Genomic DNA, 24716 nt, shown 5'->3' with positions numbered 1-24716 from the left:
AAAGCATCGAAAAGAACCGTGACAGCGAGCTGTGAAAAATATCGAGAACATTAAATAAGGGTTATAAGGAGTCGGATTAAGGACTGTGTTCTATGGACGGTTGAGTGTTGGTGATGATAGGCAGCAACACGGAAAGGTTTATGTTCTCATGTGATCTTGCACACAATAATAAATGCGATATAACTGACGAGTTCAGGGCAGGTAAGGCTACCGTGAAGGCGTTCGAAAAGAAAGAGAAGGTCAGCGCGATTACGTCGGTAGTAAAATAAGGGCAATAAAACAGTGTTGTAATGAGGTCCAGTGTCTATGTCAGCGAAGCGGTGACGATATATACCTAGAAGCGTTTTTTGGATCCGGTCTATTATTTCATTGTTGGATCTACTAGAAATGTCCTTCCAGAATAGCTATAATTAATCAGATGTCCCACAAAAGGAAATGTAAGCGCAGAAATAGTAAAATATTTAAGTACGAATGGCTAAACTTTAATGAATTAAGATTGGAGAAAAATGTTAAAAGAAATGAAAAGCAACAGGGAGAAAATACCTGCACAGAGGAAACTCCGGAAAGCAGCAACGGCGTTCCTAAATGACAATCTCCGATGATATAGAATCCGAGGACATAGAATCTTGTTGGAGTAAGCAATGCTGTGTATCTTTATGTTTTAAAGAGCTTTTTTTAGAGGAAGTAAAGCGGACACCGGAAAGAGGTGAAGTATGAGGGGTTCTAGTTTAATTATACCGAGCAGGCGTTGTGAATGACTTCGTTAATTGAGCATTCAGAGGTGGACCAGACATGTCTTGCGCGATGACCAAGAATAGAGTAACTGGGTCAATAGAGTCACACATCGTGATGGACCGTGCCAAAAAACACAAGCAACGAGAATTGCGCAAACGCACGTAAGCAAGGAAAGGTAATGTGGTCATTTCTACTTTTCCTTGTATGTATTTTTCTGGACTGTACTTCAAGTTGGTTGTTGACACGCCTCCGTCTGCAGCTGCTGCTTCCCTGTCCTCTTTTCGTTCTTCCATAATCGTTCCCCTGCCTATCTGACATCTTTTACCTTCCCTATGTCTCGTTTCTTTGATGAAGTGGCATTCGTGTATGAAAACTACACCCTTGTACTTTTAGCAACATTGTTTTGTTGATAAGCGCTCTATGTGCCTTTATTTCTAACGATAAACGAGAAGAAAGGGTATTACGAGGGGCCCTATTTTCAATTGTCATATAATAAGAAGCCAGCAAACACTCACACCAAGGAAAACATAGGGGAAACTATTTGTGCTTAATAAACAAAATAGAGAAACGATAAGTTAATAGAAATGAAAGTGGATGAAGAAACAACTTGCCGAAGGTGGGGAACGATTGCACAATCTCCGCATTTCGCGTGCGATGCTCTACCAATTGAGCTACCATGGCACCGTTTCCCCGTCCAGTTTCTTGGGTATTTACGTTTCCCAGTAGAACCCTGGGAGTGTTAGCCAGCGTCACCCTTCACAGACCTTTGCGGGGGCGTGGAACGTCCTTTCTGCCGCAGGGGTCAGGAGAACGTGATCTTTTAGGGTGAAGGCGACTGGCCAATAAATCCACACATGCTACCTGAAGGCCTCGATGTTGCTGGATTCTAGACCCTCGTTATGTAATAAACGAGAAGAAAGGGGATTAACCGAGGGGCCCCATTTTTATTAGTCATATCATAAGAAGCCGTTCCGCATTTCGCGAAATGCGAAGGTTGTGGGATCGTTCTCCACATACGGCAAGTTGTTTTTTCATCCACTTTAATTTCCAATAATTTATCGTTTCTTTGTTTCATTTATTAAGCACAAGTAATTTCCCCTATGTTGTCCTTGGTGTCAGTGTTTGTTGGCTTCTTATGATATGACTAATAAAAATCGGCATCTCGGTTAATCCCCTTTCTAGGATACAATTTGGTGTTCGAGATCACAAACGTTGCTGGTGTTTGGCGTGGATGGGTGCAGTTTTACGTGTTCTGCAGCTCACGAAACAAACCACCAATTTCTTGCCCCATTATCTAGGTGGCTGCGAAGGACGTTCACCTTTTGGAAGGACAAGGGAATAGCGCACCTTTCCTTTTCTCAGTACATGCGCTTCCTCTACGATCTTTACACTAAGGTAGGTGCACATTTGGATTTTGTACGCTTGAAAAAGAAGGCAAAGTCTGATCTTTCCCAATTATACCTAGTTACGTTCTGGAAAAAAAAGGAAATTAGAATTTACTCTAAGCACAACTCACGTAAATAAGGTCTAGGCCTACAATTGAGTTAAGGTTACGACAACAATGAACATATTTTAGAACTTATCCCACGTGCTTACCTTTTCTACTCATCGTTGTAGAGCTACAAGTTTCGCCATGCCACCAATAATTCACGCGGCAACTTGGTAAAGGAACTTGCAAACAACAACTTGCTTGAATAGACAGAAAGTGACAACACTAAATCAGCTATCAGTGGTGGTCTAGAGAAAACTGATCTCAGCACTACTTTTCTAGACATTCAGCCGATCGCATAACAGTGATGTCGGTAGCCCATGCAGAGGGCAGATCATTCTGGAGCTGCTTAGCGTAGCCATTCTGTTCAGCGAGCATATATATATATATAAATATATATATATGGCTCTTCAAGGTACACACAGGGAGTGACAAGTTTATATTGTGGTCTGGCAACTACATTGTTTACCCTGCAGATCCATTGGCGCTATTCGTATCATTGCGAGACCGTCGCCTTGTACGCAGCTGGCATCCGTTTTTCTTGCAGCCCGTGAACAAAGTGATCATCAGTTCCTACACCCATTACGGCCGTGTTTACGGGTAAGTAAAGAATATGGCTTTTTCTTTCTCTTTATTGACTCGTCACCTTGCGTTAGATTATTTCCAAAAAGTGTGCGTAGGATGCAGCTCCACGAGAGCGATGCCTAGACGGCCGCTGATTTTCGGCTGCCGCTTATCAATATATTTAAGAGGAAGCTTTAGCTCGGGTGCTCCTATCTCAATAGATGTTAAAGGAGAATTCGTTTTTCTCGGCTACCATTGCATCAAATTTGACGAGGTTTGTTGCATTTAGAAGAAAAACTTAAAATCTACTGACTGTTGGTTTTTAATTTTTTATTTAGGTCGTCCGTTTTTTATTAAAAATGGGCGAAAATTGCAAATTTTTAGAAAACGAAACTATCAAGTTTATAACTCTGTAGCTCAGCAGTGAAAAATGATATCACAATTCTGCAAACTGCATCTAATGGTACATCTAAAGCGGACAAAATTGGTATGTCACATATGAATCTAGAAAAATTTAGTAATATGGAAATACAGCTTTTGCAGAGCCCCGGTAAACACCGTAACAATTTTACGTAAGCTATAAATTGACACACAGAATTTGTCCGCATTGAATGGTCTAATGGATGCCGTTTACAGAATAGTGATATCTGTTCTTGATGCAGAGCTATCTATTTGTAAACTTTGTGCTTCTATTTTTTTTTCAAACATCAGAATTTTTTAAAATCCTTCTAAAAAAATTCAGGACCTAAATCGAAGTTCTGCTTCCAACAGTCCATAGAATTTAACTTTGTCTCTCAAATGCAACAAATTTCATTAATATCGGTCCGGGGGTTATCTTAGAAAAGCGGTTTTGCGTTTTACGTGTATTTGAGTAGACCGCGTCGGAGTCGGGCTCGAGCTCAAGCTTCCACTTAATACAAGCGCGCAAGGAGATCATTCTAGCATTCGGCTCCAACGCCCGTATTAAAAAAAAATGCTAAAACTGTTCCTAACTGTTGGGGTCAGCCGATAGTGATGCCCACTACGTTATTAACGAATACGGCTTACCAATGGCAAATAACGCTTATATGAACAAAAAGCTTCGCGAATTTTGCAAGATGTGTTACTGATTGAATGTGCAGAAAAAGTTACGTTGCATCAGAGAGTGGACACCTAATTTGACGGAGCAGTAGCTGAAAACTGCTATAGATGTTCTTAAGTTATGAACAAAACATCCTTTTCTACTGCGACGGCGTATGAATCAGGGCCCGTATTCAGGAAACGTTGTTACGCGAGAATTTTTCCTATGAGCGAATTCCAGCCACTCGTGAAGCTTGTGGGGTTTCCGGTTCTCGCGGTGGTTTTGTAAAGCCGTTGCGTTGTGTTGCCGGGGGCTCCGTGTCCCTCTCCTCCTTGCCTGGACGGGGTGGCAGCGGGTCATAAAACACTGTCGCTCTGCTGTCACCCCGCCCACGCGAAAGTCAACAGGCTTTGCCTATTGGCCAAGATTTTGGCGGGATTCGGGCCCTGCTTGCGTGCACTCCGGGTAAGCGCGCGCAAGACGGGCGCCCGGGGAGACCACATCGGGGCGTCGGAAGGTGCGTACGTGTTTCCTCTCTGCCGGCGGCGGCCCCCTTTGTCCGCCGCCGGCCGATGGTTACTCCGGCTCGTCGGGGTCCCGGCCTCGGCGGGCGTGCGCGCACTCTTCCGTCGTCTCGATGTCCTGAGGCAGCGTCTGCCGATCGTGCCCCCATCTGTTCGTCTGTCGTTTCTCTCTGTTTCCCTTTTCTCTGCTTTGGGGCGCACGATGGCAGGCGCTGACCGAAGGATAGGCAAATTCTTACTGCTCGGGTTCTTTGTTCTCTCTCTCTGTCGCGGCGCGCCATTAGCGGCCACCGGCGACCATTCGGCCATGTTTTGTGTGATTCAGATTTATATTCGGACGTAATGCTAAAACATGTGTTTGTATTGAATCCCACCTTAATAAATGTTCTTTGTGACTTATCGAGAGATTTGCCTAGGGTCTCCCTTGCTGCGCGCGTGCGGTCTCGCCTTCCCCTAAGCTGTGGGGGGGGGGGGGGGGGGGCCGGCGGGGCGCGCGCGCGCGCAGCTGCGCGTCGGCACACGGAGAGGGCCGGAGCAGGCGCGGGCGCGCGGTGCCCTGCGCGCGCATGGCGGCTCGGAGTGCTCGAACCCGCGGTGGTGGTCGTCCGGCGCGCCGTGAGCGTAGCGGACGAGAACACCACAAAATGGCGCCCAACGTGGGGCCAGGGGCCCAATCAGCCTCTGGCCGAGTGTCCGGGCCGCTGCGTTGCTGGGGTTGCGTTGCGAACGTGCTTTGTTAACCGAGCCATGTCTCTCCCCCGTGTGCCGAATTCCTCTATTTTCCTCTCGCTCTTTCTGCCATACCTTGCCTCAGTAAATGTAGCGTGGTAAGCGTATCGGACAACCGCTTCGAAGTTCCGTGCTGCGAAGCGCGGACGAGGAAAGGAGTCAAGTGGCCGCCAAGATGCTGCAGTCGTCATCGATTGTGGAGACCATGCGGGGCCGGAGGTCTCGCCGATTCGTACCGGGAGGGCTGACTTTTCCGTCCTTCCATCTGCTCGACGATTCGGTGAGTCCGACGGATTTTCGTGGGTCTCTAGCATCATTACCATTCTGGCGGCTGCTAATTGCGCAGACTGCTCGGGTACAGTGCCTCTGGGCCGGCTAACTCTGCAGAAGTTCTCGGTTTTGCTATTGTTGGCGCGGCTCAGTGGCATGCCCGGCAGTTCTCAGTTGATGCGCGCCTTTCCTCGCAAAATTCAAGCCATGATAGCTGACGCACTATTAATATGCCCTCTGTCATCTTTAGGAAGACCGGTTAGTGGTGGTGCCTTCTGCACCACCAATTGAGGGCAAAGCTGGCAGCGCATAGCCGAGCGGAGACAAAGGCCACGAAACAGGCCCGCTCCGCGAAGAGGCAAGCGCCCCGGGCATCCCTCCGTCGCGCGCGCAGAAGGGGACGCTCCCCCGCTACCCCGCGGCGATGACGGGGAGGACAGCCCGGGTGGAAAGCCAGCCGGGGGAACGAAACCCGCCACCCCCACCAAAGGGTGTCGGAATCGTCTTTTCCTATTTTTTTTAAACGGCCCGAAGAGCGCCGAAGGGACCGCAGAGTGACCCGTTGTAAATAATTGTAAATAGTTCTTCGACGGCCTCAGGGAGGCGGAGCGCCGGAACGTGGCTGGTATTGCACGGGCGCGGGTGCCGTAGCGTTGCTGGTATTGCAACGGGCGCGCGGGGCCGGATACAGCGTGTGTCGCTGTTGCCCCGGGGGGGGGGGGGGGGGGGGTTCACTCTGCGGGGTCACAACGAGCTCGGCCGAGGAAGATCGCGTGCCACCGGCTAACACTGCAAGGTGAAAGCTGCGTTTAATGGTAACCCCCGGAGCCGGAGAAACGCAATTTAGCACCACTCCGGCTAGTATCGCACGGTCATCAGAGCGCCAAGGTTTTCTTTAAAACCGATTCGCGCTGTGACTTGGCCCGGCGTGGAGCGACTCTTCGTCTATCGCCGAACCTTCCACGTCTGTTCATCACATAGACATCGCGTATTCGAAGTCAATTTTGATGGTGTCGCGGATGGGCAGTGTGCGTCCGTGGAAGGAATTTCCGCTAGCGTCGAAGTCGTATGTCATCGCGCTAGTGAAGACCACGTTTACTGTGTCCGGCTGAACTCAGACGGAGTAACCATCTATACTGAGGTGAGGCATGCCTATGCGGATCCACAACCTTGGATTAGCCGCCCCTTTCTCTTCAAAAAGCTCTCTGCTACCCACTTCGCTGCAATCAGGCAGGCTGCTATCCGTCTTTCTCGGTCCTTGTTTTCCCTTTGTTCAGTACTGCTTTGTTAGGCTACTCGTTTCTCTGTGTCTTACCTAGCCGCCTTCGTTTTGCTTTTGTGTATGTGTTTTCTTAGGTATGGTTCGTGTTGCTTCTATGTTAGCCATTTATGTGTATCAATGTGTTTTGCGTTTCGGGAATGTTTCGCGTGTGTTTTCGCTGGCGTGTTGCATCGACGGGTGACGTCGACCCCCATCGAAGCCTGGCGACGGCGGGGCTGTGGATGGGGCTGTGCGCTCACGACAATTGGCGCGGACCATGGCTGTACCATTGAGCGGACACCGCCAGAGGCACCGGACCCAGAGGCCGTTGCCGGACGCTGTTGGAGCAGCTTGGAGTCGCACGCGTGGCTCGCCGGAGATATTTAGCGCGGACATTCTCTGAACAGTTTCTTAACCGTTTGTTATTCTCTTGTGTTTTGATTGATTGTATAGGCCAACGTTTTGTCATTTTCCCTTGTCCGCGTTTGTGTCCGACTGTCATTATGTCTCTAAGCGTTTGTTTTTTATTGTTAGTCTTACATTTTCTTCGGTGGATGCTTTTATTGTGCATGTTCGCGCTGGGGCGTGGGTTCGTGTGGACTTTCTTTTGTGTTGGTTTTGTGTAGCTCAGACGTCCCTATTTGATTTGTTCTAGTAGCTTGCTTTTCTTCCTTTGATGTCTTTTTGTTTATGTTTTGGGGGCTGGTGATTTTGCGTTCGGAATGCCAATGGGTGGCTCCGGTATTGGCAATGTAATTACTATTTCTTTGTTCTTTGTTTTCTTTTCTTCTTTGGCTGACATCGGAGCCACCAGCCTTGCATTGGTAGGGAGCATTTAAGGAGGGAGGGATGTGGGGTTTCCGGTTCTCGCGGTGGTTTTGTAAAGCCGTTGCGTTGTGTTGCCGGGGGCTCCGTGTCCCTCTCCTCCTTGCCTGGACGGGGTGGCAGCGGGTCATAAAACACTGTCGCTCTGCTGTCACCCCGCCCACGCGAAAGTCAACAGGCTTTGCCTATTGGCCAAGATTTTGGCGGGATTCGGGCCCTGCTTGCGTGCACTCCGGGTAAGCGCGCGCAAGACGGGCGCCCGGGGAGACCACATCGGGGCGTCGGAAGGTGCGTACGTGTTTCCTCTCTGCCGGCGGCGGCCCCCTTTGTCCGCCGCCGGCCGATGGTTACTCCGGCTCGTCGGGGTCCCGGCCTCGGCGGGCGTGCGCGCACTCTTCCGTCGTCTCGATGTCCTGAGGCAGCGTCTGCCGATCGTGCCCCCATCTGTTCGTCTGTCGTTTCTCTCTGTTTCCCTTTTCTCTGCTTTGGGGCGCACGATGGCAGGCGCTGACCGAAGGATAGGCAAATTCTTACTGCTCGGGTTCTTTGTTCTCTCTCTCTGTCGCGGCGCGCCATTAGCGGCCACCGGCGACCATTCGGCCATGTTTTGTGTGATTCAGATTTATATTCGGACGTAATGCTAAAACATGTGTTTGTATTGAATCCCACCTTAATAAATGTTCTTTGTGACTTATCGAGAGATTTGCCTAGGGTCTCCCTTGCTGCGCGCGTGCGGTCTCGCCTTCCCCTAAGCTGTGGGGGGGGGGCCGGCGGGGCGCGTGCGCGCGCAGCTGCGCGTCGGCACACGGAGAGGGCCGGAGCAGGCGCGGGCGCGCGGTGCCCTGCGCGCGCATGGCGGCTCGGAGTGCTCGAACCCGCGGTGGTGGTCGTCCGGCGCGCCGTGAGCGTAGCGGACGAGAACACCACAAGCTGGACATAGCGAAGGTGGCCAACAATGGTACAAAACACTCACGAACGAAAAGCTTTGTGAATTCCGCTTCAGGCCTTCAAATTTGCCTCATAGAGATTCATTGAAGAGCGGTACAGACAAAATGACACATGTTCACTGCTCCAAGTACAGGTAGGTTCATGGAACAGCTGCGGATACCCAGGGCCTCATATGGAGTGACTCATGTTGGTCCCACGGCTAGTTTCGAACCCTATTACACAAGCACAGCAGCCCTATGCGCTACCCATTAGACCATGGGCTACCCACTCCCAGTGACCAATGTTGGCGGGAAAACAATTTAGATAGATAGATAGATAGATAGATAGATAGATAGATAGATAGATAGATAGATAGATAGATAGATAGATAGATAGATAGATAGATAGATAGATAGATAGATAGATAGATAGATAGATAGATACCCTAAGTATCCTAAGACTGCCAACCACATGAATAATGCGTCTACCATTAAGATTGACTATTATTTTCTCCTACAACAAAATTATTGTAAGACTATTTTGCGAATGCTGTGTAAGGTGTTTCACTCGACCTTTTCAGAAACCTTAAACGGAACGAAAAGTGCACTAGCCCTAAATGGCTATTTGTTCAGCGGTGATTACGCCCCACATTAGCACACACACAAAAAGAAAAGCTGAAAGATTTTCTCCTCGCTTGCCATTTATCCCTCTAGCCACACTTCATGTTATGTTTACAGTCCCTCCATAAAATTCTTGAAAACTTATAGTCTAGCAGCCGCCAGCATAACACAGTTAAACGTAAGACAAGGAACTTGTGTTACGAACGCTTCATCGAGGCTTGCGATACCACTTGAATGCGTACAATGTCGAATCTTGCTGGTTTATTGCACCGAAATACTTTAGTCTGGTTCGGGAGAGGACTTAGCTGCACAGAGTCGTGAGAGCGTTGGGAAGGTTGAAGCTGTCTGCTTTAAGGAGTTGCCGGGTTACCTATAGTTCGAGCCACTTGATCGAATTCATGCAAACACAGTCCTGGCTGTCTCGGTTCACTCGGCGCTTCACTCCACCTGTTCGCGGCAAATTATTGTAAAGGTGTTTTATGATATTCTATTAGTTAAACAACGTTTTTCTTGAGTAGTAAAGAAGCGAGTTCTTGCAGCTCCTACCAAGGAATAGCACCAACTCTTGTGGTTGGAGATCCAGACATCTTGCGCGAAGTGATGGTCACCAAATTCAAGAACTTCCCGGACAGATCGGTGAGTCGTTATGTTTGGTTAGAAGTTTTTCGCCAAGCCAAAGTAAGCAAGAGATATCTTAAAATTATGAATTTTGTTGTCGGCAAAATGCATTCGACACTGAGCTTGCGAAACCTCAAAATTAAAAAGAACGTGCAAGACTTGAGCTGATAACAGCATTTCTGTTTAAACATTGTGAATTGCCAGATATTTTTGTCACTTAGTGAATAAGAATAAAGGAACGTCAAAGAGACCTGATTGTCGGCTTGAACCAAAAAAAAGGAAAATAAAATTGGATGTTTCCGTTTTTCGATGCGTGCTCGTTATTGTTCGCTGCAGTTAGCTCAGAGCGTGGGAACCGAAGTTTGGAAGAAGTCCATCATGAACGTGTCCGGTGAGGAATGGAAGAAAGCACGAACGATCTTTACTCCTGCGCTCACCGCCACCAGGTTGAAGACGGTAAGCATAAATCACCAAAATATCTTGTTAAGTCAAGTACTACGCGAACATTTGACTAGCGCATTTATAGGTATATTGTAAAATCATTTACACTCTTAAAAGTTAAAATGGTGTAATTGTGTCTATAACTTACACACTTAGTGTGATTTATATAACCGACTTTCCAAGGGCCTCAGTTATAGAGACATTTAAACCCTTTCTCTCTCTTAAAGGTGTAAATTATTGTACAGTGTATATCATATTCTGGAACATAATTGCTTACGAACACTTCCATTTTAGTATCTTCTGCATAATCCGAGAAGCAACGCAAGGCTTCCCGGCTATAGAAATCAAACGTACTTGGATTTGCTCTCTCTTTGCTGGCGTTTGGTAAAATTTAAGATTTTTTTGCGCTATTCCTGCTAATATATAGCCTAAAGCAAATATGACATTACTATAGCCGCTAAGTGGTGCTTGATTGCCTGGCAAAAAAAAAGAACATTTAGATCCCACTCACTCTGGGAGTCTGTTTAAATGAAGCGTTTGTTGGCGTTCGGAGGGAACACCGTTGCTATTTAGAGACAATAGAGGGGTGTAAAAAATATGGCATCCATGGCGTGTTTCTGGTTCCCGAGATTGATTCCCGCGTATGCCGCTAGAAAAAGTATGAAGACATTCGTGCTCGCTTTCTGTTAGGCACAAGGAGCCATCGCTCGGACGTGTATTTGGAAACCATGTATATGCTAATGATCAAACTTTCGAGGAAGCTGAAATGTTTTCACTGCGAAAAACCTCACTCAGCGTGCACGCGTGGCACCCCAAGACCACGGACAGGCCTTTTTGAAACGTCTATCGTACACACTAGTCACCGAACCAAGCTCTCAGTACATTGTACGAAGTGTTTCTCGAAGTACTTGTTTGCACCTGTAAATGACACGGTCTATTTGCGTTGCTGTCTCATCGCTTTGATTTGACACTGGCCCGCTTGGTATTTACGAGCCAGTGCGCTCTCGCGTTCCCAGCCACCAATGGCGGTGCGTCCTTCCTTTAGAGCAGCTGCTTAACGTATATTACGGCCCTTGTTACCTACACATACAGAATCGCTTCTTACCTTTCATTCGCCCATGGAAGCGGGGAAACATAGCGTTTCATATAAAACTTCGTAACAGGCACAAAACGTGAGTTTAGCAGTTTTTATTTAGCCGCGGGCCCTTTTGCATGTCAAATCATGCGTGCATATCACACCGAACACATTCTGCATTTGATTTGAATGCGAGGTAGGTAAGTGACATTGTAAAGTGGAAAGTTGGGCTAGTTGGTGAGTGATCATCATACCTTGCTGGTGAAGCAGCGCACTGACACGGACACAGTGAAGGCAAACAGGAAAAGACCCCACTTTGTGTCGTCTTTTCCTGTTTGTCTTCACTGTGTCCGTGGCAGTGCGCTGCTTCACCAGCAAGGTATGATGAAATGACATTGTTGTTTCAGGACCATGAAGGGGCAGGCGTATAATGTTTTTGAACACTTCTAGTCACACTAACAGCTTCGCTGTAAAATACAGCGTTACGCGCCTTCCAATTTCAACACCGTTTTGACAATGCTTTTATGAATTTCAGATCTTGAAGAAGGCGAAAAGCGTTCTTAGAAAGATGACGTCACGAGTCAAGGATGCGGCAGCTCAGAATAAGCCCGTGGACTCCAGTGGGTGCGCTATTATCAGCTGCAATTCCTTCTTCATTCTGTAGATGTCTCCTCGTAAGGAGGTTTTATGCCTTGAGTGTTCGAACGTCCCATTCAGCAAATTCGCGGCGGCTCCACGGTTGTGGTTGACTAAACGTGTGGCCTAGTATGTGCGTCGTTGGGCAAGTGAAGGCGCAGCCAATGGGTAGGAGGTGGCGCCTCGTCATGAGTGTATAAATTGAGTGTATAAATAAATAAAGCGTAAATGCCCAGTTGATTGCCGCTGAGCGGGCCTTCGAGTCATGAAATCCTAGCGGGCAAGCGAGTGCGTTGAGACTCTTGGCGCGTTTTCATGTGGCCTTACCGAGGCACAGTTAAAACGTAGGCGAGAGCTTGCGCACACAAGGAAAGCGCAGGAAGAAAACATTTCACCAAAGCGACTATAATGCCTTCGCGTTCGCACACGTAAGCAGTCTGAAGGGTCTCTGCAAATTTTTTTTCCAGATCATGAATGATACAAGTATCATCAGCGTGTTAAAGTATTCTTGAGAGAAATGCAGCAAGTGGAGTTTTCAAAAAATGAAGAAAAAACAAGTCACGTGTCGTGTATTGTTAAGTGACGAGGTACACCTTAACGAGTGTAAGTGTTTTCTTACAGCGGACGCTGTAATGGGCTCGATCATTCCAAAAGCCGTTTCGGTTGCGATGGTGTCCGTCGCCACCGCCATCGCAGCTGTCGCCTAGCACGCGAGAACTCACACGACGCCACAGGCGTGCCGTGTAGCGTCGATACATGTTCACTGTGCATGCAGTTACATATTGTGGTGCATATAAACCCGTGTTATACTTACCCAAATGATTCGCGTCTCAATGTTTCGTGCATGCATAGGCTTAGCTTTTACATTGGAACGACGTGAAAAAAAAGTTTTTTTTTCGTTGCAGGCTCGCCACACATACGGCACTCGACATCACGGCTGCTTTGAACTACAGTATTGATATCGACAGCGAGAATGACACCAACCATCCTATCTTAAAATCTCTTGAGGGTATTTATATGAATGCCGGTGGCTGGAGAGCAGTGATGTTATGTGAGTAAGGTGTATTTTCTGATAAGGGTAAACGAGAGCCACATGTCATTGCACTAGCATATATGACTATTAACTTTGGCTATGCAATAAGGTACTAGCGAAGTAGAAAACATATTCCTGAAGCTTCTTACCTCTTTTTTTCTTTCTGTGTTGGAGCAATAATGATACGTGCGCATCGTTCATGTGTTTTCGGCGATCATTTATCACTGGCTAACAAAACTCACAATGTTGTCGCTCAGCGCCAGGCACGTATCCTTGCGTCTGAACCTCCTCGAATGCTGTTGCCAATTATATTTCTTGCCTATGTGTCGCCGAACCTTGCGTTATCTTATTGCGTGCATGACGCGTATAGCGTTGACCGTTCTAGAACGCAACCCAGCTCCAGCAATTCCGCTAGACTATTTAACGAGTCATGTTCGAATAGTTGGCCCTACAACCAGAATTACGCGATCGTACTTGTCGCTTTGCTGTGTTCTAAGTATAACTTGTTTTGTCGGCACAAGTACGCCAAATAAGGAGTTAGTTTCGCGAATTGCAGTTGTGCCACTCTGATCCTTCACCCGCTTCACAAGAACATGGCAATGTGGTACTAACCTACGTTTTGGTGACTAGCAGAAATCGCGTCACACCACTGTAATAGATAAATATCATTATGCGGAATTCTTCAGAGAATGGCTCGTGCACATATCTACGTCACCTACCGAAGACTTGAGGTAACGTGCAGCATCAATGCCGCCATGCACAAATCTTCTCAGAGCGAAGAAGTAAGATGGTTGCACTGGCAAAATTTTGTTTTAACTTTTAAGCCGGGAGCATGTTTCTCACATTAAATGAAACAGCAGTTCTGCAAATACGAATCAAGACATTCAAGCCAAAAGTCTTACAACCCTACGAAGGTAAAAAGGCTTCGTATTCTGCTACGTGTTGTACGAGAGCTCTCCTTGAGTTGCATGTAGGCGCATTTCAAATCCTGAAAGCCGGCTTTCCATGAACATGCTCTTGCTCAGGACACGCTGTCTCTGTGCGGGCCCATGCGCACGTAAGAAAAGAAATTGGGCCAATCTTCATGTTCCCCATAATATTAGCAAAAGCGGGTGGCCCATAACGAATAAAATTTATGAAAGAAACGCTTTGTAAAATTGGCCTTTCAGTCACATTCCAAAATCAGGTGCTTTGGGCTTGCATGTGACGCTCAGGAATGCTACAAACGTGCTCGTACTAAGATCCTAATATTTTAGCAGTATTACGCCATCTGCAACATGCCTTGCAGTTTGTGAAGCCAGAAGCCCACAAGTGAGCGTAGAGAGGTAATGTGTATTTGTGGTGTTTACTACACGACGTCCACTTTTATACGCGCGGCATCCTTTTACTACTCCGATGGCTGTCGTCCTAAGGTGGGAATGCTGGTGCGCTGTACATCACAATTGTATATAACCAGAAAAGTCGCAGCCTATATATATATATATATATATATATAGGCTGCTAAAGTGGTACTGAAGTACACGAGCGCCTGGAAGTTTTGAAGGCTCCGAGTGAATATCTAAGGCAAAATGAAACATAATTGTTTATAATTTTTAGTAAAAAATCACCTTTTCTTTAAGACAGCTACAACCTTCATGCGTTTCCGTACATAGGTTGCTGACGTGGCACACGCGGGCTCACTGAATAACCGCCAGGCAAACTTTTGCAACACAAAAGTGCTCGAGCATGCATAATTTAAAGGGTTTTTTTTCTTGCGTTCTCTAAGAACGGGATAAGAAAGTTAACAATTTCTTTCCAAACGCTTCCAGTTCTCATGCCAAGTTTATGCAAGATTCTGAAACCTGATTATCCTCCGAAGTCATCCACTGATTTGTTCAAGGCGTTCGTCTCGCTGTTGATTGAAGATCGGAAGTCGAAGAACAAGGTGAAGTGATGAACAGTTGGATGGAAGTGTTGATGAACAATAGCGCCCTTTCGCCCGACAAAAGTATAAGCGCCACTCATCATAATCATCAGTCTGGCTACGCCCACTGCAGGGCAACGGCCTCTTCCATACTTTTCCAACTACCCCGGTCATGTGCTAATTGTGGCCATGTTATTCTTGCAAACTTCTTAATCTCATACGTCCACCTTACCTTCTGTCACCACCTGCTGTGCTTCCCTTCTCTTGGAATCCAGTCCGTAATCCTTAAAGACCATTGGTTATCTTCCCTCCTCATTACATGCACTGCCCATGCCCATTTATTTTTCTTGATTTCAACTAACATGTCATTAACTGGCGTTTGTTCCCTCACCCCGCTTAACGTTACACTAATCGTTCTTCCTTCAATAACTCATTGCGTCGTCCTCAATTTAAGCAAAACCCCTTTCGTAAGCCTCTAGGTTTCTGCCCCGTAGGTGAGTACTGGTAAGAAACAGCTGTTATACACTTTTGTCTTGAGTGATGAGGGCAACCTACTGTTCATGATCTGAGAAGGCCTGCCAAACGCACCCCAGCCCATTCTTATTCTTCTGATTATTTCCGTCTCATGATCCAGATCCGCCGTCGCTACCTGCCCTAAGTAGATGTATTCCCTTACCACTTCCAGTGCCTCGCTACCTATTGTGAATTGCTGTTCTCTTCCGAGACTGTTAAACATTACTTTAGTTTTCTGCAGATTAATTTTCAGACCCACCCTTCTGCTTTGCCTCTCCAGGTCAGTGAGCATGCATTGCAATTGGTCTCCTGAGTTACTAAGCAAGGCAATATCATCAGCGAATCGCAAGTTGCTAAGGTATTCTCCATCAACTTTTATCCCCCATTCTTCCCACTCCAGGTCTCTGAATACCTCCTGTAAACATGCGGTGAATAGCATTGGAGAGATCGTATCTCCCTGTCTGACGCCTTTCTTTATTGGGATTTTGTTGCTTTCTTTGTGGAGGACTACGGTGGCTGTCGAGCCACTATATATATTTTTCAGTATCTTTACATACGGCTCGTCTACACCCTGATTCCGTAATGCCTGCATCACTGCTGAGGTTTCGACTGAATCAAACGCTTTCTCGCAATTAATAAAAGCTATATATAAAGATTGGTTATATTCGGCACATTTCTCTATCACCTGATTGATAGTGTGAATAGGGTCTATTGTTGAGTAGCCTTACAAAATCCTGCCTGGTCCTTTGGTTGACAGAAGTCTAAGGTCTTCCTGATTCTATTTGCGATTACCTTAGTAAACACTTTGTAGGCAACGGACAGTAAGCTGATCGGTCTGTAATTTTTCAAATCTTTGGCGTCCCCTTAATTCTTATGGATTGAGGTTATTTGGCGTTCTTTCTAGATTCCGGTATGCTCGAGGTCATCAGGCATTGCGTATACAGGGTGGCCAGTTTTTGTAGAACAATCTGCCCACCATTCTTCGACAAATATACTGTTATCTGGTCTTCCCCAGCTGCCTTCCCCCTTTGCATAGCTCCCAAGGCTTTCTTTACTTATTCCGGCGTTACTTGTGGAATGTCAAATTTCTCTAGACTATTCAACCTTTGATTATCGTCGTGGATGCCACTGCTACTGTATAAATCTCTATAGAACTCCTCAGCCACTTGAACTATCTTATCCATATTAGCAATGGTATTGCCGGCTTTGTGTCTTAGCGCATACATCTGTGTCTTGCCTATTCCTAGTATATTCTTCACTGCTTTTAGGCTTCCTCCATTCCTGAGAGCATGCTCAATTCTATCCATATTATACTTCTTTATGTCAGATATCTTAAACTTGTTGAATGACTTGGAAAGTTCTGCCAGTTCCATTCTATCTGTAGGGTTAGAGGCTTTCATACATTGGCGTTTCTTAATCAGATCCTTCGTCTCCTGCGACAGCTTACCGGTGTCCTGTCTGACGAAGTTACCACCGACTTCTATTGCACACTCCTTAATGAAGCCCACAAAATTGTCGTTTATTGCTTCAGCACTAAGGTCATTTGTTCTGTAGCTTGATCCGAAATTCCTCTATTTTCCCTCTTACCACTAACTCATTGATTGGCTTCTTATGTACCACTTTCTTCCGTCCCCTCCTCAAGTCTAGGCTAATTCGAGATCTTACCATCCTATGGCCAATAGCCTTTCTGACATAAAGCTCACATTTAACTTGAGTTATCAGCCCACGCGACACCAAGAAGCGCAGCCGCAGCTACGTGAATGTTTCAACAAAGTTCGTATAAGGCGATACAAGTTACGATAGAACCCCCTAATAACGTTTCAGTATGTTGAAACTTGCATGGGAATCGTATATTGAAAGTTCATTCAAAGCTTTTTGAACGTGATAATTGATTAATGTGTAATTCACATTGGTAATTGCAAATGGAGATTCGCATTACCAACATTTCAGCTATATATTTATTTGCAGCCGGAAGTAAAAGTGCGACTTTCTTTGACGTATGGCTGGCATGATGTGTTTGCTCCATTTGACACCGTTCACTGCCGACGCTGCAGTCAATACAGCTGTGTTCACGTTGTGCGTAAATTAGTGACGTAAGTTTCAGCTTCACGAGACTGCTCTATATTTGGATCATAACTTGCAAAATAATACCAATGTAAAAAAAACCGGCGAGCCGCGAAAGTTGCAGGACAGATGTAAAAATCAGTGGTCACTGCGAGTCATTTTTAATGGGCTGTGCTTGTATTCAACGCGCACTTGTTGAAATTTATGTGAGTAATCCTTATAGAAAGGAGAAGGATCGGTCTGATAAAACGAGATTAAAGACGGATAAATATTTTTTGCCAGCACCTCATGCTAAGACAACTTTATCTGTTCAGGTGAGACCATCTTTTAGGCCAAGCCAAACGCGAGACAAGCCTCGCATATCTGTATCAAAGCCTTCGGAACCTGCGCAGAGCATCTTAGTAAACTCGCATGGGCGGTTTAACCAGATTAAGCGACTAATAATATAAGAGACTCTGGCTTCAACAACAATTTTTCCAGGTGATACAAAATCAATAGTTTGTTTTATCCTGTTTTACCCTGGAAAGCTTTGCCGAACCATTTTACTTGCACAACGCGACAGGTTTCTGCGCACACATTCACAGTTGAGATGGCAGTAAATGCACAAGCTTGCTGCGTCAACTTTCCTACTTCTTTGATTGCAGGTAGAAGACGACTTCCTTCAAATCTTTATGGACGCTGACTACAGCTGGGAAGATAATTCACAGAAAAAGCCCGAGAACGCTACAGCAAGCAGTAAGTGTCACCCGTTTTGTCATAATGTTCCGAGGAGAATGATTTCAAGGGCTAGTAAAGCGCTTGCCTTTCAACAGGGTGCAGTCTTTTTCGAAGGGCTTTCAGTCTACTGAAAGCGGCGTTAGAGCTATCTATAGGTGTATTGTAATAAATTGTATTGCGTGTGCTTTATGCCGCTACCTAACGCAATAGAAGGCGGCAAAGTTCATCGTCGTCACTCTTTGATAGTGTGGTGAACATCAGTACGTGCTAAAGTTTGCAACAATTTTGAGAAAAGGATTCTGTATTGTCTATCTTCACTGTCACTGTTAACTGACAACCTTTGAAATGCGCCGCGAAGTGCAAAAGAGAAAGGACAAGGACACACGGCTAGACGGGTTGCAGGCTACTCTTCCTAATCGCAGATGCAAATTCCGTTCCTTCTGAACGTCGTTAGGTAATCTTGAGGCTTCGGACGTAAGACAATATGTAGGAGGCATCATAGCCACGCTTTCTTTTCCTTGTCCTTGCAGCCGAATTTCTTTAGGACCTAGATATGTCACCGGCTAAGCCCGGGTTTGTTCGTTATTACAAATGTCTTCCTCCACACTTTTCTACCCGCGACTACAACATAAGTCTTATGTAAATTTACAGGGCGCGTAAAAGCAGAGGGACAGACGACGTCTATGACAGCTGCCACACTTTTCAACATGTATATAAAAAAGCTCACAATTAATAGAACACCCGCAAAAATATCTTCTTCGGCTACTCGGTTCCAATTGTAGATAAACATGCAGACACAATGCAGGTACGACAGAGTAGGCTTGGTCTTCTCTTTGGCCTGCATAATTATACATGCTAATATAGAGCTTATGTTGCTCAAGATGACGCAAAGTGAATAAATAACATTGATAATGAAAGAAAACCTGAAAATAATAGGCCGTCAATTCGCTGGTATTTCCTGCAAGCTAAATTTGCGCGTAACCATTTAAACAAAACATAGGTGAACAGAGAAGGCTTGTAGGGTTTTGTAAGCAAAGGTCCTTGCGGAAGTTTTTTCTGAAATCAAGTTCTCTTGCAAAAAAAAAAATTTAATATGTAAGTGGACCATGGACTTGTCAAAGTAAATTCGTTGCAGCAAATATTTGCCGTTAGTCATATCATCTGTTCTGGTTATGCTACGTTTTACTTACAGGTTTCGGCAGGATTGAAACTAGTGATCAGGCTTTTTTGGACCCCTGACTTGTAACAATGCTAACATGATAATGATGCAATGCAAAGAAATGGATGCGACTACACCGCGTGTACTCTTTTCATGCCAACCTCTAACTACTTGCGTTAAGCAAAACTACCTGTGATTAGCGTCTTTCACAAAAGTGTCAGCACTATACGTCATCAAGGCTTCTTGCTCCAAATACGATTATTTCCACTGACCCTCATACTAAAGCTATTGTTTTTCTTCGTCATTCAATACCGCTTCTTAATTTCTTAGCGCTGTATTTCACGCGTATATGTTTGGGTGTGCTCATATTTAGTCAACCATCAACTTTCGCACAAAGAATCTAAATGTTTTCCGCCCGTAATTGACCTGGACAAAAAAAAAACTGACTAATTTGGAAACTTGTAAACACATTTTTCAGAAATGTCACTGGAAGAAATTACTGCCCAGGGTTTGGTATTCTTCGTTGCCGGCGTGGAGACAGTCTCGACGGCGCTAAGTACTACAGCTTACTACCTCGCCCTCAATCCCGAATGCCAAGACAGAGTCATTGCGGAAGTAGACAAGGCACTCTCAGAGGTATGGGATAAATGTTCTGTCTGTCTTGTGTATATCACGTATGTAAAGGAAACAGCTGCATTGCACAGGTGAGAATTCGTGAAAGATGTGAACGGAAGTGCCGTTATCTTCTACACGAAGCGAGTACAACCTAAATTAAATATTTCATTTTTGACTTCCGACATACATAGGCGACGTCTATAATGGCAGCCTTGAAGAGATTAATTGTTATGCGTCATTGTTTGTGGCTGTTTTACCAAATACATTCCTTAAACGTTAGCTAATTTGGCCCACAATAAATCCTGCTTGAAATAGTCCGTCACCATTGCCCCCCTCTCACTATCCTGATGTTTTTCGCCATCTCTTTTTAACCTGATTGAGTGTGATATGTCGACGTTTCGCCACATAACCAATAAACAACTAGTTGTTCAGATCAGCCTGCTTCACCTCCATTCAGCTGATCAGTGGAACATCTATGTCTGTTAGTGGATGAAGATCTTGAAGGCGCAGCGTAGACATTGTGGGGATGCTGTATGGATTAATGGATACCATAACAATGTTCCATCGCTGGTATGACTGTGCTGGTGAGACACCCCTAACTGCCCACGACGATGTCGGCTGTACACCAATACCACAGGCTGGATATAATGCAATTGCAGGAATTCAATTTTGGTGGACAACTCAGCTTTGGAACATAAGTAGGGTCTCAAAAGTGTGGCCTTTAAGTAGCCTTTTTCTGTACCACAATTTTGCTTTGGCACAGTGAACCTCCCTGGAATTTACAAGCACTTGTCTCCATAGCATCGATCCACATATGCAGCTAATTTTTCCATCCGAAATACCACAAGCTTAAGCAACATCCCTTTGCCGCCTGCGGCTCGCCGTGGCGTTCATGAATGCCTAGCCATTCGGCTGTGGAGTGGCCCGATCAAGTATGCGACATCTGCTGCCGCCAAGAGGCGATCAGACATCTTCTGTGTCAATGCGCTCACCAAAATATGGCGAGAACAGAGCCCTAAACTACGCTCGATAGACTGGACGATAGGCCCTTGGAAGGTAACAAAATCCTGGGACACTGGTTCAGAACATCCTCAACACAGAAACCATTAAAGGAGTTGCTCGTCTTCTCGAAGACATGCTGACTTTGTGCATGATAGAGCACACTATAGCGTTTATTGGTATCTTTCACTGTACCTATGTTTATTATGAACGGGTTCTCTTGCTATTATATTTAGTTTCCTTAATTACCGTTCTCTTCCAGTACCAGCGTAAACAGCTGCTATTTGCACTCATTACTCTTCGTGTCCTGTTCTTTCTCATCTGCCTGCCATTCTCCTTTCTAGTAAACATAATTATTCTCGATCTCTCAAGGGCTAGTTACGCTTCTGCGTTCTGAGCTCACCGAAGTACGCCTAAAGAAGGTACCTATGTCCTGTGGACGCTGCGAAGTTCAGCGGAAATTCTATGCTCTACGGCTGTACACCACAACTGGCATTAACTGCACCGATGGCGCTAGTTGCCATATCAGCTGCCAACGATGTGCATAGAGCCGTGCACCGTACGGACACCTGCTCTCGCTAGGCCATATCCACGCCAGGAATGCTGGCACGCTTGACCCACGCTGTCCGGCGCTGGTGGCGAAAAATAGGATCGGAGTTTTTGCGCGTCGGTTACGTTGAACATCACCCTACGGCACCGGTTACTCCAGCTGTATCGTGTCACTGTGGAATTGAGGCCACCATGGTCTTCTTGCGTTTTTGAAGCACAAAAGTCGAGGCGTGTGGTCATTTCGTCCCCATGCGCTTGTTTCTTTCCTTTACTAAAGAGGTCTTAAACGTCAATCAATATGTGTTTGAATTCAGAGTACAGGACAGCGCCGAATGGGCTCACGCAATTTAGGAAACGCTGGCAATAAAAAAAAAACGCACAACGTATGCTATCAGTCTATTTACCTTACCGACTATGGAGTCGAAAAGCAAGGCACAAGGTTTTCGGTCTTTTTTTTATTTCTTTTCAGGGAGAAGTCACTTACGATTCTCTGCAGGAGATGCCTTATCTCGAAGCTTGCTTCAAGGAGGCGTTGAGACTTTGCACTCCCGACTCGATGTGAGCATGATGAAAACGTGTTATAGTATCTCTTTCTTTAACCTTTACTCGTTTTCAGCACAAAGCAGAAGAGTAAGACCACGTGTAGGCACATTGGGACCTATGCGCTCGCATACGCGAGTATGTAGGTGGCTCTCCAACATGCCGCTATACCAGACAGGATATCTTTTGATAGGTGGGTGTTGACGAAGCTGCATAAATATGAAAGATCAGGGAATAACCTTAAATATAACGGGAATAACCTGACCAATGCTACGATTGATCAAAGAGACATCTCATAAACAACAATGTTGTTGACGACTGCTGATACGTTGAATATTATCATATTTCATTATTGCGTAGGCGTGCATGGTATGAGAGCAGTACGTGTTCAGATAGTTCAGTCATGTTTTGCTCTTTATGGACATTTTATAAAGTAACCTGCAAAGAGCACAATTCCTTGTCTAAGGCATTGTTTTCTTTGTTTTCATCTTCTTTTTGTTATGAGGAGCAAAGCTTATATGTGACAGCCATAATAAGTACTACGACAAATGCGGTAACACCAGTCACGGACATTTATAATTTGCTCACATATAAAGATAAAATAGAAAATAAGCCAGTTCGCTATGCACGCTCGGGATGACAATTCAAGGCAGCGCAATGGATCCATCGAGTTACAATGCTCAATAAGTGAAATGTTATGATCAGGCAGCACTTTTGAACATGCAAAGTCATCGGCTGGTCTAATACAATTCACCAAAACCGAATAGGTTCGTAGTTCTGAATTGCCGCAATTTCAAATGGAAAATTCATACCACAGAACCATGCGTCTCTGCAAGGAAGAAACTACAGTGGCTGGCATCCACTTCAAGCCAGGAATGAGCGTCGACATTCCCTTGGCTGGAATCCACCACGATCCGGAATACTTTCCTGAACCGGAGAATTTCAATCCAGACAGGTACGCGGCCATTATGTTATCACTTAAACAACATGCGTGCTAATTCCTTGCTTTTCGCAATTTTGTTTTGACCGCATACTGCCATCACGGCGGCACGGTTGAAGCATAAAAAAGTAAAATATGGGCGGAAAGTGTTCTCATTTCTACCTTACGCTGATGATCCTGTTGCTATCTGGTTATTGCATCCTACACAAGTGAGAATATAAACACTCAGACCTCCCACCATCAGTGTGCCACAAGCCAGCCAGCGGGCAAGCATGCTATGTTGACTCGTGACCTATGTTGGCTTGCTTGGAGCATCGCAGACCCGAAAAATCTTGCAAACTGACTAGCGAGGTGTGTCACAGTGAGTAACTCGGCTGGGAAAATCAACGGCTTCGCGCAAGTAGTGATAGTAACTTCTCTTAAAAAGAGAATGTGCTCTCCCACTAAAGTTTATATGGTAGGTGGTGCACGGCTTTCATTTGTTCATTGCTCTCACCTTTTCATACCTGGATGCTTGTCAAGCGAAGGTGGAATAAAGCTGGACTTAGTTTAGTTTCTTTATGTTTCGCGCTTCAAGCGCATTTGCTTGGCCACTCCTGTGTTGTAAATTACGATTTTGTACCATGCACAGCCCTTGCTTACGGCATGCCTAGCTGAAAGTGCTCATGCATCACATTTGTATACTTGACACTGGCCAACAGGTTCATGCCAGAGAACAAGGACGCCATAAGGCCGTTCACCTACCTGCCTTTCGGAGCCGGTCCACGTAACTGTGTCGGCATGCGTCTCGCTATGATCCAAGCCAAGACAACTCTCGCTTCTCTGCTTCAGCACGTTAGGTTTGAGACGTGCCCTGAAACAATGGCAAGTGTTAAAGAACTTTCTTATCTATTAGTTGTGGCGCAGACATCCCAGAAGATAAGCGTGAATATAATCCGCTATGCCAAGTTTTTTATTATGGGTAACGAATAAAACATCAGGTTGGCGCTACGCCAGCTACTTGGCAGACAGCAGAATGACCTACAGGGTTAACTTATCAGTCTATACAAAATTAGTTTGAGCACTCACAGAATAATTGCACTTTCTGAAGAAATCAATAACTTCATTTTTTACGGTGGGGGAGATTACACGACCAGTGTGGCCCTTGAAGGGGCCCTTGCAAACACCATTACCTTTTATTTTGGTTAAATAAATTTATGCATGAATCGAAGATATTGATCTAGACATTTATATGAAAGCGAAGATGCTATATTTATAGGCATTAGCACTACCGATACCAATAATGGTTATTCTATTGAAATAAAAACAGCGAGTGCCGTTGACTCATGGATGGTAGATTTAGACTTGTAAACATTTTGTGAAAGTCGAGGAAAAAAGTCGCAGATTCAATCGAAACGCGAAGCATTGATTGCGACAGCATATTAATAGATAACTACGAAGATAGATAGATAGATAGATAGATAGATAGATAGATAGATAGATAGATAGATAGATAGATAGATAGATAGATAGATAGATAGATAGATAGATAGATAGATAGATAGATAGATAGATAGATAGATAGATAGATAGATAGATAGATAGTAGTTTTATCGGCCGTATACACATCTAAACTTTCACTTACTAACTAAAGTAACAAGCATTGTGTCATGTGTACGCAAGCAAACATGAACCCATCTCACTCGATGACCGCGGAAACTCGCTGTCAAAACGCTGGAGTGAGGAAACGCCGCAGCAGCAGCGAACGAATTGACCTTCCTGCTGCGTCTCGCATCAACACGAAGTAATCCGTGAAAATACAGCTCGACGGCGGACTCTGCCCCCGTCGTAGATGCATTTCAAGATAAAGCGGTCTGGAGTAGAACGTGCACCCATCCCTACCTTGCCCCCGCATCCTAACGCATGACGCA

At 45.5% G+C, this 24716-nt stretch overlaps 1 protein-coding gene across 1 annotated transcript in view; it reads left to right on the top strand.

Moving 5' to 3' along the window:
- Positions 1 to 24716, top strand: part of LOC135918041 (cytochrome P450 3A41-like) — an 82392-nt gene that overhangs the window by 51721 nt on the left and 5955 nt on the right. Inside the window, exons 14-25 of the mRNA XM_065451711.2 lie at positions 2034 to 2130; positions 2772 to 2824; positions 9544 to 9640; positions 9959 to 10078; positions 11674 to 11762; positions 12680 to 12825; positions 14616 to 14731; positions 17932 to 18022; positions 19642 to 19799; positions 21796 to 21884; positions 22684 to 22821; positions 23508 to 23670. Of these exons, the coding sequence (XP_065307783.2) occupies positions 2034 to 2130; positions 2772 to 2824; positions 9544 to 9640; positions 9959 to 10078; positions 11674 to 11762; positions 12680 to 12825; positions 14616 to 14731; positions 17932 to 18022; positions 19642 to 19799; positions 21796 to 21884; positions 22684 to 22821; positions 23508 to 23670 (1357 nt within the window). The remainder of the gene's footprint in view (positions 1 to 2033; positions 2131 to 2771; positions 2825 to 9543; positions 9641 to 9958; positions 10079 to 11673; positions 11763 to 12679; positions 12826 to 14615; positions 14732 to 17931; positions 18023 to 19641; positions 19800 to 21795; positions 21885 to 22683; positions 22822 to 23507; positions 23671 to 24716) is intronic.

This window comes from Dermacentor albipictus, chromosome 2 (genome assembly GCF_038994185.2).
Source record: "Dermacentor albipictus isolate Rhodes 1998 colony chromosome 2, USDA_Dalb.pri_finalv2, whole genome shotgun sequence".
Classification (NCBI taxonomy): Eukaryota; Metazoa; Arthropoda; class Arachnida; order Ixodida; family Ixodidae; genus Dermacentor; species Dermacentor albipictus.
This window is presented reverse-complemented; position numbering and strand designations above follow the sequence as displayed.